The sequence below is a fragment of the Carya illinoinensis genome, chromosome 14, assembly GCF_018687715.1.
Source record: "Carya illinoinensis cultivar Pawnee chromosome 14, C.illinoinensisPawnee_v1, whole genome shotgun sequence".
NCBI lineage: Eukaryota > Viridiplantae > Streptophyta > Magnoliopsida > Fagales > Juglandaceae > Carya > Carya illinoinensis.
Genome location: NC_056765.1, coordinates 28,148,622 through 28,164,814, shown reverse-complemented (window position 1 = coordinate 28,164,814; position 16,193 = coordinate 28,148,622). Strand labels below are relative to the sequence as shown.

Here is a 16,193-nt window from a genome sequence, read left to right as displayed (position 1 = left end):
TAAGGCATCTTGGAGATCTTCTGTTATGGCATTAGCAGAGTCATGCTCATTCTTCTTCTTTGCTTCCTTGGAATTATTTTTGAAGTGGCCAATCTTGCCACAATTCCAGCACTGTACTTGTTTTCTGGACCTAGATTTACTTCTGCCTCTTTGAGATTTTGACCTGCCCCGATTTGAACTTCTACTAGCTCCTCTACCTCTCGTCTCGAGGTTTAAGCAGAACTGGAAGTTAATGCTTCTCCTGTATCTCTTCTGCGAAGTTCCTGGCTAAGAATATGGTCCCGGATATCTTGATACTTCATCTTTGTTTTGCCATAAGAATTGCTAACAGCTGTTCTCATAGCCTCCCAGCTTTTTGGCAATTGAGCTAGAGCAATCAGTGCATGTACTTCATCATCAAATTCAATCTCCATTGAAGCTAATTGACTGATGATGGTGTTGAATTCATTCAGATGTTGAATAACTAGAGTTCCGTCTACCATTCTCAAGTAGAATAGCTTGTACATCAAATGCACTTTGTTATTGGCTGATGGCTGTTCGTACATGTCTGATAGACCTTTCATCAAATCCTCTGTGGTCTTTTCCTTTTCCATATTGTGTACAATTGATCTTGACAGTGTTAGTCGAATGACTCCCAACACTTGTCTATCAAGGAAATTCCAATATTCATTACTCGTGTCATCTGGCTTTCTTCCTAGGAGTGGAAGATGTAGTTTCTTCCCATAGAGATAATCCTCTATCTGCATTCTCCAGTAGGCAAAGTCTGTACTGTCAAATTTCTCGATACCAACACCTTTAACTTCTTCTCCAGCCATAACTTTACAAATGAGTTCAAATTTAAACAAACAAAGATCATTGTTGCCTCCGAAATAGTCGAATTAGCTAGAAACGAGTCCGGAATGATCCAAATAGTTTGTCAGCACTATTTGATCATCGCGATGGAACTCCAACTGGCGTGATCTAGCCCAAAATGATCTGCAACACGTGGATGGTTCAGATCAAATGTATTGATGGTGAATCTCAAAATTTTTACCGTACGGATGAGTCCGGAATGATCCAAATAGTTGGAAAGCACCATTTGATCGTTGAAATCGAACTCCGAATGGCTTAGATCTAGCCCAAAAAAGATCTAAAAAACTAACGGTTCTGATCTGTCTGGCCGTGGGATGCACGTGCTGCACAGTGCGAGTGGGCGGCAAGTGGGCGCGTGTATTACACTCGCTACAGCACTGTGTGCGCTTGGGGGAGAGTGAGGAGCGTGTAGTACATGCGCTGAACCTCTGTAGGGCACGTGGGGGCGCGTAGGCGCATGTCCTTCACGCGTCTTCAACCTCTGGAGCGCGTGGGGGTGCGTGGCGCATGTGGATCACTCGTCTTCAACCTCCGATGCGTGTAGGGGTGCGTGGGTTGCAGCAGATGCACGTGTCGATCTTCTAGGGGCGCGTGTGGGCCCGTCTGACCTTTGTTTTTGATTCTGTTTATGGCAACGGATTCGTCTCAACGCGAGGAACACCCTGGAGTTGTCAAAAATTGATTTTGACCAACTTGAATTTTCGGACAGCTCGAACCAGAGCTTTGATACCAGTTGTTGAGAGCTGGTCGGAGACAGAGATGATTCTAAATAAAGGAGGGACGAAATTTAACGTGGTTCGGCAATTGCCTACGTCCACAGCTGCTGTAATTTCACTATGAAATAATTTTTACAAAAACCTCTCTTGTAAACTCTCTCTGCTCACCCACTCTCTTTCTCTCTTCTTTCTCTCCCACACTTTACACAATTCTGCACATTTAAGCTCTTCTATTTATAGGAGAGCAGGCCACTTACGGTGCAGCAATCTACTGCAGAAACTAAGGGGTGAGTGCCTAATAAAACAAAGAGAGAAACGGTGCTGGGGTGCCTAGTATGCCAAAGGAGCAAACAGTGCATGACTCACCGTTCACCATTTTGTCTCCACTCATAACAAACCTCACATTTTTTAAGAGAGTGTGCGAATTTGCACACCTTAAGATTATAGTTAGCATTATTTGTTTTTTCTATGAAATATCTAGTATTACTTAATCCTATATTAAAAAACCTTACAATTTATAAATATTATAATATACTCACAAATATAGAGCTCTACAAACTGACAATTTGACAGAAATGATCTCTCCTTCCGAAACCCTCTCTCTTTAAAATAAGCCTTCAGATCTGATTTAAGCTGAGGAGGAGGCCTCAGCTTCTCCTTCTCCTTCTCCTTTCTTCTCATTCTTCTCCCTCTCATTCCCTCATTTCTTAGTTTATTTTTCTTCCTTTAAGGCTAAGAAAGTCAGATTTATAATTTTTCGGCAACTTTCGAGAAACACACGTAGCACAAGAATACTCTCATGCTACAAATCATTCAGAGGATAGTGGCAATTTTGTATAAATCACTGCGCGTGGTCCTAATGTGCCATCCCTTATGGTAGCCTTCCTCACCACATGCGCCGAATCACCAGAATAGCTACCATCAAATCTTTCATATCTAACTTTTATGGTTGAAAAGAGAAACATTTGTTGCCTTCACACTCTGTCAAAGTCTATCGGAGTTAGTCCAAACTGTAATCCATCATTTTTCGTTCATGTTTTCCTTATTCTATAGTAAAAATAAAAAATGAGTTCGTCTCTTGGATGGTTATGTCCATAGAAGTTAAGTCCTTCCTTTCTATGAAGGGTAAGGTTGAGTCTCTGTTGAGGTAAAGTGCTATCTCTTGGACATTTGTTTGTAGAGAGTATTAGCAGTAGTGAAGTCCAAACTAGTCTAGCGGTGTACTTGTGGAATTCCAAATGGTTCATATATAAATATCTCTGCGTGTATCTGATTATAGATATAAGTTTCTCTTAATTAATGAATGAATTATGATATTTTGCTTTTAAAAAAAAAAATACTTACAGATAGTTTTAGCAATTCACCAACCATAAGAAGATGACTTTTAATATATAGAAGAATTATCAAAGGAGAGAGAAAAGTAAAACCCACGTTACATTTCACTTGCTTTGTCCCACTTTAGAATCCAACATTAACTGAAGGCTAGAAACTTGGGTAGAGTCTTCAGCCTCGATGGGCCAAGTTTAGCCTATCTAATGTATTCAGATAAAAAATAACTTGGTTAAAATATATTTTCTAGTTAATTACCACATTCCATAAGCATGACCTATTGAGGGGGAAGTACTAGGATCCTAGGCCTACTTTGTTTTAATTAATCTTGTCCTTCCGTTTCAAATAGAACATAAATGAATGGTTATGATGTTGCCCAGTTTTCGTTAGGAAAACAAATGCTAATCAAGTAAGCAGAAGGATACCGATCATTCCTAATAGAAAGGGGAAAAAAAAAAGAAGAAAAAACTTAATTATTGATATCCATAAAATTTAATTTAAAGATAAGATTAGCCATAAAACAAAAGAATAGCTCGACAACTCCAAGATCGGGGCTGGGGTGGGGGGTCGGACCATTGCCCCTCTTATCTTTTTTCTTTTCAAATCTCTTCAATAAAGGGCGGTCGTTCGCCTTTTACCCTAGCTACGCAATGGTTGGAGTCGTAGATCAACTATTTGTTTATATATTTTTTTTAGAAATCTCTTACAGATTGGACCAATTGACCATAACCGAAAGCTATCTAAAAGATCGCACCCCAACAACAAGTGTTAAGCGTGTGTACATACAAAAAGTATATAACAAAGGTCACAGCAGATAAAGGTTAGTGAACTAAGTACCAGAATTTTAAATACATATTTTCCAACATAAAATGCTTTCAAAAAGTTATACAGTTATCTATTAAAAACATAATACAAACCAAAATACATAACAAAACTAGGAAAAAAATCCCAATACATGAAAAGCGACCCTAAGTCACTCCTTCAGCGAAGCCAAAGCCTCAGGCTCAACGTCCTCATCTATATCAAAATCCACAATTCCATAAAACGAAACCATAGGGTAGGAATACCACGTGAGATTATGAATTTCAATAAGTAGCCAACCAAACAACTCAAGAGATAAATATACATTAATGCAACTAACATATATGCATTCATGTGCTAAAATATGCATGAGACCCAAAACTATCGTTTCCCCAAAAATGATTATTTTTCTAACGCACACCAAAATTTCCATTTGGCCTAAAATCAATCTATTAAAATAAACAATCGCCATTTTCCCATAAATAACTCACACATATCCATTTAATTATGAATGCACTATGGTCTCCCCTATGGACCATCCACACACCCTAGCTCCCTTCTTCACACCAGGAGTAATGACCGTGTGTATGATTTTGTAACAATCGATGTCCAACTCCGCACCCAGTGCGTTAGTGACCCAGCATCCTCTAACCCTTGCCTGCAGAGGGGCCAAAGAGTTGGCACGAGAGCGTTACCATCTCGTCCGATCCCATTGTCACCCAGTGATAACCCAGAGGACGTCACTCAGTATATTACACTCCGGATTGACTAGATGAGCTCTACCGAGATAATACCTCATCCCAGCTAGGGGTCGTGATATGCACGCACCAAAAATCTTTTCTCATGTGAAAATCCAGTTTTCATTTTTTTAACATATGAAAATGCATGAACATAATGATGAATGTCATGACACCAAACACAACATATAAAAATCGAAACATAATCCAAGTTCCACAAACAATCCCATCCTCCTATCCGACCCAACCTCCATACTCCTCGGACCTAAGGCCCGACACAACCAAACATACTGCAGAAAATATATTAGTGTAAAAAAAATTTAAATCTCAAGAAAATTCTTTGAAAAATTACCTACAATGATGGAATAAAAATTTGGAGGATCAAAGGTGGTGTTAAAGGTAGCGTTGTAGTGACGGAACTGTGTTTTTCTAAATATGGCCGTGGGTCACAAAATGGAAAAATTTTGAAGGGGAACTAAGGAGAGATTGGGCTTGCCATGGAATAGCTAAGGGAGGTCGGAGGATCTAAAGGTGGTGGCTGGTGGTCGTGGATGGTGGTGTGGGCGGCAATTGGAGGACAAAGTGGTGAAATTCGAAAGAGAGAGAGTGGCTTCGAAGGGTGCAGATCAAGACTAAGGGTGGTTAGGTTAGGTGGCTGGATGGTCACCGGTGGTGGAGTGAAGAGCTGGCGGCATGAGGTGGCTCCACGTCAGTGTTGGAGCAAAAAGAGGCTGTGGCTTGGAGGTGGGCGTGGGGGAAGGTGGTGGCGAGGCAGGGGCTGAGATTGGAGGGGTGGGTCGCTGGCAAGTGGGGAAGACGATGGGCTGGGTGGTGACAAACGTTGGTGGTGCACGGCAGGGCTGGGGGAGAGGGCTGAACCCATGGGGAGAAGCAGAGAGGAAGCTCGCATGCGAGCGGGAGGAAAAAGGAAGGAAGAAAAAAAAAAAAAGAGGAAGAAAAAAAAAAAGAGAAAAATGAAAGGAAAAGGGTAAAAAGAAAAAGGAAAAAGAAAAAAGAAGGAAAAGTAGATTCAATCTTTTCATCTTGGCGTCTCAAAAATGATTCAACGAAAATGATTTCAAAATTGTAATTTAAATAAAATAATTTAAACACAGTAACTAAGTAAAATAAAATAGTAAAATCTACCAATAAAATAATTTAATTTAAAGAGCAATTTAAATAATGAACAATAATTAATAACAAGAAGATACATTTAATTAAATTTCACATTTATAAATCATAAAATAATTCTATGAATTTCATATAAAATTTAAAATAAAAAAGTCCATAATAATAAAAAATTAAATAATTATTTAATTAAAATATAAGAAAAAATACTGGGTATGACATAATATTTGTGTATAGACCTACAACTTATCAAAACTCAAAATCAATATGACTGACCGAAAGAGTAAAGACAATCTTCGAGATTGTGAATGGAATACGGAGTACATACTCCTTGGGCCACATATTTGGACGTGGATACTTGACTTTATAAGTACATCCAGCCCGTACGTCATGTTTATGTTTTTTTTTTTTTTTTTTGTTAATGGAGGGTCTTAAGTTCTTTTTAATTGGAATAATAGATCGAGAACTGAAATAAATTGGGATGGATTCATTAATCCACACCTCAACAAATTAATAGAAAAGTTTATGGAAGGGTCTAATCCATCAAACCTTGTGAATTTTTGAATATTGACTCAAGAGACTTCTTTCCCCACTGCTCACGTACAAGACCAGACTTCACCTCTAACCCATTTTAAGGGCAAGATTACTTCTACCTAATGGTGATTGGTCTCCCCTAACGGCATTAAAAAATGAGCAAGACGTGACCAGCACACGCCGGTCAAAATCAAACATATGTAGTCTTCACGCGTTGGTGACCGGCCAACTATATATTGACTCAAGTACATGGTCCATGTTTAATTATTTCATATTCTGTCCTTTATCAACTGCCATATATAATTGAACAAGATGCATTCAAGATGGTAAGATTGAGAGCAGGTGTCCATTTTCGTTTCTGGGAATCTGTTTCTCATCCCTTGAGCTGCAAAACATCTAGTTTAGGCTTCTTCATTTCATCTCCTTAGATTTTTCCCAGCATCATGGTGCTAATTCCCACCTTGAGTACTTCACAATTGTATTGGTTTGCTTTTTTCATTCTTGTTGCTTCTGTCTTGTCCTTTGGTTCTTGCAGTACCTATGCCGTGGTCGGGAATGAGACTGACCGACTAGCCTTGCTTGAATTCAAGGCCAAAATAAGCCTTGATCCTTTCATGGTTTTCAACTCATGGAATGAAAGCACCCACTTTTGCCTGTGGTACGGTGTTACATGCAGTCAACAGAAACAGAGGGTCATTGAGTTGCGCCTACCATCTTTGAAGCTCGTGGGCTCTATATCTCCTTTCATTGGAAATATGAGCTTTCTAAGGATTCTACTTCTCCAAAACAATAGCTTTGGTCATGAAATCCCTCCACAAATAGGTCGTTTGCATCAATTACAGATATTATTTTTGCAAAACAATTCAATGGTTGGCAGAATCCCTTCCAGTTTATCCAATTGCTCTAACATCGTAAGTATGGAACTTTCTAATAACCAATTTGTTGGAGCTATTCCAACTGAGTTTGGCTTCTTGTCAAAGCTTCGAGGAATTTTTGCACCCAATAACAGACTGACGGGAAGTATTCCTCCATCTCTTGGGAATTTATCTTCACTTGAAGATCTTGTTCTATTATCAAATAATTTGGTTGGGAGTATTCCGAATGCACTAGGCCAACTCAGGAATCTTACAACTATTGTACTTTCTCGAAATAAGCTTTCAGGTACCATCCCTCCATCAATCTTCAATCTCTCTTCTACTAGAGATTTTTATGTGCATGGTAATCAATTGCGAGGTCGTCTTCCTTTGGAGTTGGGCATAACTACTCTTCCTAATCTCCGAGCCTTTTCCATTGCCTCTAACCAATTCACTGGTTCCATTCCTCCTTCAATATCCAATGCCTCAAATTTGGAGTTACTTCAAATTGCATCAAACAAATTTACTGGAAATGTGCCTTCTTTGGAAAAGCTGCATAGGCTCAAAAGATTTGTTGCGTATAATAACAGCTTGGGTGGGAGTGGAAAAGTTGATCATGACTTGAGTTTTATATGCTCTTTGACCAATGCTACCATGTTAGAGACTTTGGCAATAGGTATCAACAATTTCGGTGGTGTATTACCCGAATGCATCGGTAACTTGTCACTGACCCTAAGAATATTTGCAACAGGTCTAAACAAAATAACTGGAAGAATTCCAAGTGGAATTTTTGATCTTGTCAACTTAGAAGTATTCTTCTTGTCAGGGAACCGAGTGTCAGGTAACATTCCAGCTGCCATCAGTAGGCTTCATAGATTAAAGATTCTTGATCTATCGCAAAACAATCTCTCAGGCGGCATCCCACACTCTCTTGGAAACTTAGCCTTCTTACTTCAACTGGTTTTAAGTAAAAATAACCTTGGCGGAAACATCCCACCAAGTCTAGCCAATTGCACATCTTTGATTGGAATAGACCTTTCTAGTAACAATCTCAATGGTTCCATACCCAAACAGATATTTGGTCTCTCTTCTTTATCAATTCTCCTATCATTGTCCTTAAATCGTCTTACTGGTTCTCTTCCCATGGAAGTTGGAAATCTTAAGAACCTAGGTCATTTATATATAGCAGGGAACATGTTATCTGGTGAAATTCCGATTAGCCTTGGTAGTTGTATTAAGCTTGAGACTCTATCCATTGCAGAAAACTTCTTCCAAGGACATGTTCCGTCAAGTTTTCGCTTTTTAAGAGGACTTCAAAATTTATATCTTTCTGGGAACAATTTATCAGGAAGAATCCCTGACTTTCTTGTGTCTATGACCTCATTGCAACTTTTAAATATATCATACAACAATTTTGAGGGGCCGGTGCCAACAGATGGCATTTTCAAAAATTTAAATTCAAATTTAGTTGTAGGGAACAACCAACTATGTGGGGGAATCCCTGAGATCCACTTGCCTAAATGCAACTTTAAAGAGCCTGGGAGTACAAAATTGACCTTAACCTTGAAGTTAATCATATCTATAGTTTTGGGGCTACTTGGAGTAACATCGGTGCTGTACTTTTTATTTGTTTCTTGGTTGAGAAAGAAACGAAAAGTGTCAATATCAAGTTCTTCAGAAAATTTGCTTTTGAATATGTCCTACCAAAGTCTCCTAGAAGCCACCAATGGATTCTCTTCAGCAAATTTGCTCGGTGTGGGTGGTTTTGGATCAGTCTATAAAGGAGTTCTTGATGAGAGTGGAACTATAATTGCTATCAAGGTCCTCAACCTTCTGCGCCATGGAGCTTTCAGAAGCTTTCTTGTTGAGTGTGAAGTCTTGAGAAACATCAGACACCGAAATCTTGTAAAGGTTCTTACAGTTTGTTCAAGTGTTGATTACCATGGTAATGATTTCAGGGCTCTAGTTTATGAGTTCATGGTCAATGGAAGCCTTGAAAAATGGTTGCATCCGACTACTACAGAAGATGAAAGGCATCAGGATCAAAGAAATCTAGATCTTTTTCAGAGGTTGAACGTCGCCATTGATGTTGCAAACGCATTGGAATATCTACATTATCATTGCCAAACACAAATCATTCATTGTGACCTAAAGCCAAGCAATGTTCTTCTCAACAATGAAATGATTGGACGCGTGGGTGATTTTGGGATAGCAAGATTCTCTCCTGGAAGCAACGATAACTCTTCTACCACTAACTCTAGCACTATTGGATTAAGGGGAACTGTTGGTTATGTCGCGCCTGGTGAAAAAACCTTCCTATCCTTTCTTTCTTAACATAAACGCTCTTTTTGTTGCATTCTAATGTAGTGTATGGTTCAAATTGCAGAGTATGGTATGGGAAATGAGGTGTCAACCCATGGTGATGTCTACAGTTATGGGATCCTTCTATTAGAGTTGTTTACAGGAAAAAGACCCACTGATGACATTTTTCAGGGCACTCTAAGCCTACATTCCTTTGTCAAGACATCCTTGCCTGAAGGTGTAGTAGAGATTGCCGATCCAAATCTTTTTCAGGAAAGGGAAGAAGAGACAACTAGAAACACTGGCCAAGATAACAACATTACAAGAAGAAACGAAACTCAAGAGTGCTTGGTTTCGATTTTTCAAATTGGAGTCGCATGTTCAGTTGAACAACCAGAAGAACGAATGAACATGAGAGATGTTGTAGCTGAGCTTAATTTAATTAGAAAAAATTTTCTTCAAAGTGGAACAAACAGAAGCAATCGAAGAATAAATGGACCATAGTCTTAGTAGCTAGTATTGGTGTCTTTTTGATATTTATTGTTTGGCTAGTATAGGTTGATGTGGCTTGTAATAATGAAGTTTTGTTTTTGTTATTACTTTTCTAATAAAGAAACAATCTTTGTCGTATTGTGAGTTTGTTACCATTGACTACTCATTACGTAGTTACACTTTTCGCTTCCCCTGCACTTAGTCTTTTATGAAACTTTTTATGTCCTTGCCACTTAATGTTGATGTTCTTTGAAATATGAAATTTATCATTCCCCTTATTTTGTGAAGTAGTTTTAAAGACATATGACTCCAATGTGAAAATGCATTTTCGATGTGTCTTGTTACGTCTTTCATGCTTTTAGAAAAAGAAGATTAGATGCAGTGTTATTGATTTCTAAAGTTTGAAAAATTCCTATTAAGCTGAAAGCAGGATGAGATACTCGGGCTTTGATGCATAAGTCGAATGGCATTTTTACTTCTTCATCGGCTCGGGAGCTATTACGGCCTCACCATTTCTAGGCATGAGTTTATTTGCAACTCCATTCTGCCCTTGAAAGCTAGTGTCTTCATCTTGAGGTTGTGGCATAATGGGATCCCTCTGGATTTTAATATTTAAAGGCGTGGAGTATAAATGGTCCCTAAATGCAGCAAATGTGTTGTTGGGCATATTGAATCTGATACTTATCTCTTGTATCAATGTTCCCTTTCAAGAGCTATTTGGCATCACTTCTCAAGTCTCTTTGGTGTAGACTCACTGCTGTGTTGGGTTTCCTCCTATATGGAGGATGGCCCATATGGACCATTAAACCCACATGAAGATAAAGCCCATCTTAATCAGGTCTAACCTTAAGTATGCTGCTGTGTAAAAAAGAAGTGAAAGAAGAGAGAGAGCCGTGTGAGAGGAGGAGAGAGAGGCTTTTAAAATCAGAGTAGTCCGTACAATTTCCATTAAACGTTTCGATCAGCTTCGTCTGTGGTCCGATCAAAATGAAATTTTGTAGACACGTACATGACTCAAGACGCTACAATCTGAATGGTGGAGATCAAATTTACAGTACTCTTTCTAGTATTCAAAGCTGTGAACAGTAATACATCTCTCTAGTGAGATCTCTTCTATTGCTCTGTGTGATTGTCAAGAAAGTATTTTCTTAGAATTATTGTTGGTTGTAAGCCTCTAGTATTATTTAGAGAGAACACTTATGTACACATCATTGTTAATAGTGAAAAGTTTAACTGGATTAGGTCCTGTGGTTTTTTTCTTTGCATTGAAGGATTTTCTACATAAAATTTTTTTGGCTCTTTGTGTGTGTGTGATTTTGTTTTAGTGCATGTTTGGTATTATGGTGGGAAATATAGCTTATAATTTTATAACTTATAACTTATAACTTAAGTAATAAGTTATACTGTTAAAAAATTATTTACTGTTTGGTAACCATGTATTTAAAACACTTTTAAACATGTTACATTTGTTGGAAACAAATTTAAAAAGTACTTTCTGAGGTAGAAATAACGATTATTTGAATTTTTAAAAATTATGATCATATCCTTGAAAGTTTGAAAGTTGTAATTATCTTAAAGTTGTATGGATATTTTTATCCATTGACAGTCTTTTTTAAATTCGAATTACGTTCCGCATTATCCAGAAAAGTACTTTTGAGAAAAAAGCATCAAAATGATGTTTCTCCTCAAAAGTACTTTTTAGCTTATTTATGATTAAAAGTGCTTTAATATGTAACACCCAAACAATCTAATTTTTTCATTAAAGAGCTTTTAATAATATTTAAGCACTTTTTAAGACTCCTAACATAATCCCAAACAGGCCCTTAGATTATTCTATATTAAATTACTTCCTAACAGATTCACACAAAGTGAGAGATAATTATTTCTGCTATTTGGTAATTGATTTGGTTATTTCACGCTAGTGGCTGTTTAGATTTCTCCCTACACTTTCAGCCTTACATACTGGTCTGCTGCTATGTTACCAACAAAGATATACAAGAGCTGATTATTGAAATGGACTGTTTTAATAGTAAACTGGTTCAAATAGTGAACCTCGTTCAAAAGTTTTTGAACAATGGCATGATATCCTCACCGTTCATTCACTCATGCATTTTGAAATTGTTCATAAACTAGCTAACCTGGGACAGCTGTGCACAAATTTATCCTTTTGATCATCCATAAACAGCTAACCTCATATATGGCTGTTGGGCATATACAACTTGGATAGGATAGGAATGCCTTGATTACGTTTGCTGGTGGGCATATAAAAGGTTATGCTGTTGTGGATATTGAGTCCAGCTTTCTGTTTTGGACTATTCAGATTTACACCATATACGCACAATTAAGATGTAGTCTTTGCGGACTACCAAGTTGACTTAGTCAAATTAATTAATGTGACATATTTCAAATAATTTTATATGTCATTTAAGAAAAAGCTAGTTAAAATGTGATACACAATGGCATATCCAAGATCTTAATTCGATGGACGCGAAAATAAATTGGTGGTGCTATGCTTTTAAAAGGAAAATTTTAATTTAATATATAGCTAGTAAATTTTTTCTTCAATATTTTTAGAAAAAAAATAAACTATATATTATTTAAACTAGAATGAATAATAAAATCCAAGGTACTATAGAGAAGCCAAAACGCTTTGGCATAAGGTTTTCAAAAATGTAATGCTGCTTTAATCCTTTGGGAGCTCTCAATTTGGAAAGCATCTCAACTCATTTTATCTCATTCAATCTTATTATTATAATTTTTTTAAATTTTCACATAAAATATAATAAACAATCCAACATTTTCAAATTTTAATTTAATTTTTTCAAATACCAAAGTAATAATAATGTTAAAAAATAATATTTTATTTAACTTTCATCTTTTATTTAAAACTATTTTATCTTATCTCTAAATCTAGACCAAGCGTGTACACTGCTAGATTTCACAATTCCTTAAAACTTGTTTTTACGATTTGTCGGAGGAAACGACCTTGTGGTTATTGGAATTTAATCCTTTAGTGAAGCCTCTTTCCACTTTATCGAGAAAGACATTATTGCAGCCTGGCAAGTTTACTACTAGTTAAAATGCAAAAAGCTTTGTTGGTCTAATGGTTGTAACTTTTTGGAAACATTTTTAAAATAATTATATATTATATTATTATTAATAATATTTTAGGATTTATTTTGAAAGTTATGAATAATTTTGGAAATAGAAAAATTATGAAAAGTTTATAAGCTATATGGGTTATGGTTATAATAAATTGAGCCTATACAAAATGAGGCAATGATCAAATGGAAACAAGACGACTATATTTGCAAGTGAGATATTTGCAATGTTTGACACATTGTTTGATGCTTACCAGAACAAAGCAACTGCTAAGGATCTATGGGATGCACTTGAGGCTAAGTATTTTTTAGAAGATGTTACAAGAACGATATTTTTGGCTACCAAATGTTTTAGTTATAAAATGATAGACTTTAGGCCTATTGTTGGACAATTCAATGAAATTATGTATATTCTTGATCAATTCACTCGTATGAAAATGGAAATAGGTGATTCTATATCGGTTTCATCCGTTATCGATAAACTTCCAACATCATGAAAAGACTACAAAAGAAACTTAAAGCATAGAAAGGAGGAACTTTCTCTGGAATATCTAGGCCAACATTTTCGTATAGAAGAAGAAATCATGCTTAGTGACAGTAAGGAAGAACGTGAGTACTCTTTGACCTCTAATATGTACATGGTAGAGGAAGGGAAGAGCCACTATCTAGATGTGAAAATCGGAAGGGAAAGAAAAAAATAAGTCACTTTCAAGGCAAGAATCAGAAGAAACTAAGAGTAAGTTGCTTTCATTGTGCCAAACCGGGTCATTACAAAAGTGGTTTTTCATTTTTTTTTTTTTTATAAAGAAACAACAAAACTATGACTCCAAAGAGAGTTTTGTGGTCATAATTTATGAGGTCAATAGTCTTAAAGGAGCCAACTATTGGTGGATTGACTCAGGAGCAACAAGAGATATTTGCAAAGACAATAGTTTGTTCAAAAGATACGAGTTAGAGGAAGATGGATGTGTTATCTACATGATAAACTCATCCACAGCTACAATTAAAGGCAAAGCCATAATAGATTTGGAGCTCACCTCTGAAAAATTGCTTACTCTCAAGCATGTGAATTATAAACCGGAAGTTAGGAAAAATCTTGTATATGATAGTTTTCTAAATAAGTATAGGTTCGAATTAGTCTTTAAGTTAGATAAATTTGTGTTGACTAAAGAGGAGAATTTTGTGGGGAAGGAATAATAAAGTCAATGTTTTTGCTTATGTGCTTGATTATTTTCTTCATGGCATTGTTGTTCGGACATATTCATGCTAGGAGACTTGATGACATGGCTAGTTTAAATTTAATTTCTAAATATGCTAATGATATGATAGATATATGTCAAATATGAATGCAAACAAAAATTACAAGAAAACAACTTTCTGGAGTAGATATAACTTCTTCTTTATTGCAATTAATACAAAGCGATGTATGTGACATGGATAATATGCCTACTAGGGGAGGTAAAAATATTTTATGACTTTTATAGATGACTTCTCCAGATATTGCTATATTTATTTAATGCATTCAAATGACCACATTAATTAGACAATTGTACAAAGAATTTTATAGTATTGGGGAATACTATGAATTATGGTATTAAGCACAATGGGTTCCTTTGGTTATAGAAGGTTTTCTCTGGTTGTAGAAAGAGCATAGATGCCAGTTGGATAATTGAGCATGATGAATACAAATCAGCCTCTGAGTGGATATTCACCCTTGGTGGATGAGCAATCTCCTAGGGAGAAAAAAAAAGTCAACATGTGTGACGCCCCCAAATTCCGTTTGGGATCGGACGGACATTTGAAGCGTCGAGACATGCAACACAAGGTTACCTGCCCCCGTTCATGACATATAAGATGCAATGTTCCTAACATGCATCTAACATTATGCAATATTCGCAGCGGATAATTTTTTTCTTTAGCAATACTATGCACCAAATTGAAAATATCCCAAATGCTTAAAACATACTTCATACATAAAGACCCATTGAGTAGATCACAACACTAGTTCAAAATGGTTATGATCCAAAAAATACTAAAGATGCAACTCCATTGTACAAGTAGTAATTTACGTTAACTACTATATTAACATTGACGTCGCACCATCGCTTAGTCAATTGTGTATAGTTGATCAGCTCCTGATTCTCCTTCAGGTCCTGTAACAAGATCTACCATTCGGGGGGAATGGTAGTTGGGACTACCAAAGTGAGATTTGATTACAAATCTCAGTAAGTTAACAAAAAAACTTCCACACAAGCTAATGATGCATGCATGACAGTAAAAGCATAAATGCATAATCAAATTCATAAGTAATTAAAGCATAACTTGGCGTACAACATAGCATAATTGACATAACTTAAATTGAAACATGAACTGAACTTGACTTGACATGAACTTGATCTGAAACTTGACTTAACATGAAAAATACATACTCCACAGTTGTTGTGGCCCCATGTATTCTACGTGTAATTACATACTCCACAGTTGTTGTGGCCCCATGTATTCTACACAAACTTGACTTAACATGAAAAATACATACTCCACAGTTGTTGTGGCCCCATGTATTCTACGTGTAAATACATACTCCACAGTTGTTGTGGCCCCATGTATTCTACACAAACTTGACTTAACATGAAAAATACATACTCCACAGTTGTTGTGGCCCCATGTATTCTACGTGTAAATACCTACTCCACAGTTGTTGTGGCCCCATGTATTCTACACAAACTTAACTTAACATGAAAAATACATACTCCACAGTTGTTGTGGCCCCATGTATTCTACGTGTAAATACATACTCCACAGTTGTTGTGGCCCCATATATTCTACACAAACTTGACTTAACATGAAAAATATATACTCCACAGTTGTTGTGGCCCCATGTATTCTACGTGTAAATACATACTCCACAGTTGTTGTGGCCCCATGTATTCTACACAAACTTGACTTAACATGAAAAATACATACTCCACAGTTGTTGTGGCCCCATGTATTCTATGTGTAAATACATACTCCACAGTTGTTGTGGCCCCATGTATTCTACACAAACTGAATGTACTCAAGATGAAACGTGACTGGAAAACGAAAGGACTGGAGCCCTGACGTAACATAACGTGATTTGAACATAACTTGAAATACATGACCAACTTGAGATAGAAACATTTCGTAACATGGCATAACATATAATAGACAACATATTTAACATGACATACTTGTAATGTACAGTAATACATGACAGAATATATTATGTAACAGATAAAAATTGATGACAGAATAAATTCTGTATAATAGACAATTACGTGATAACTTGGCATGGCATGACATGTATGATAACATACATACATACATTGT

At 36.6% G+C, this 16,193-nt stretch overlaps 1 protein-coding gene across 1 annotated transcript; it reads left to right on the top strand.

The window, feature by feature from the left end:
- Nucleotides 1-6,395: 6,395 nt before the first annotated feature.
- LOC122294011 (probable LRR receptor-like serine/threonine-protein kinase At3g47570) lies at nt 6,396-9,912 on the top strand. The gene is made up of 2 exons (XM_043102478.1): nt 6,396-9,253; nt 9,338-9,912. The coding sequence occupies exons 1-2, from the start codon at nt 6,541-6,543 to the stop codon at nt 9,754-9,756; spliced, it is 3,132 nt and encodes a 1,043-aa protein (XP_042958412.1). The 5' UTR covers nt 6,396-6,540; the 3' UTR covers nt 9,757-9,912.
- Nucleotides 9,913-16,193: the final 6,281 nt, after the last annotated feature.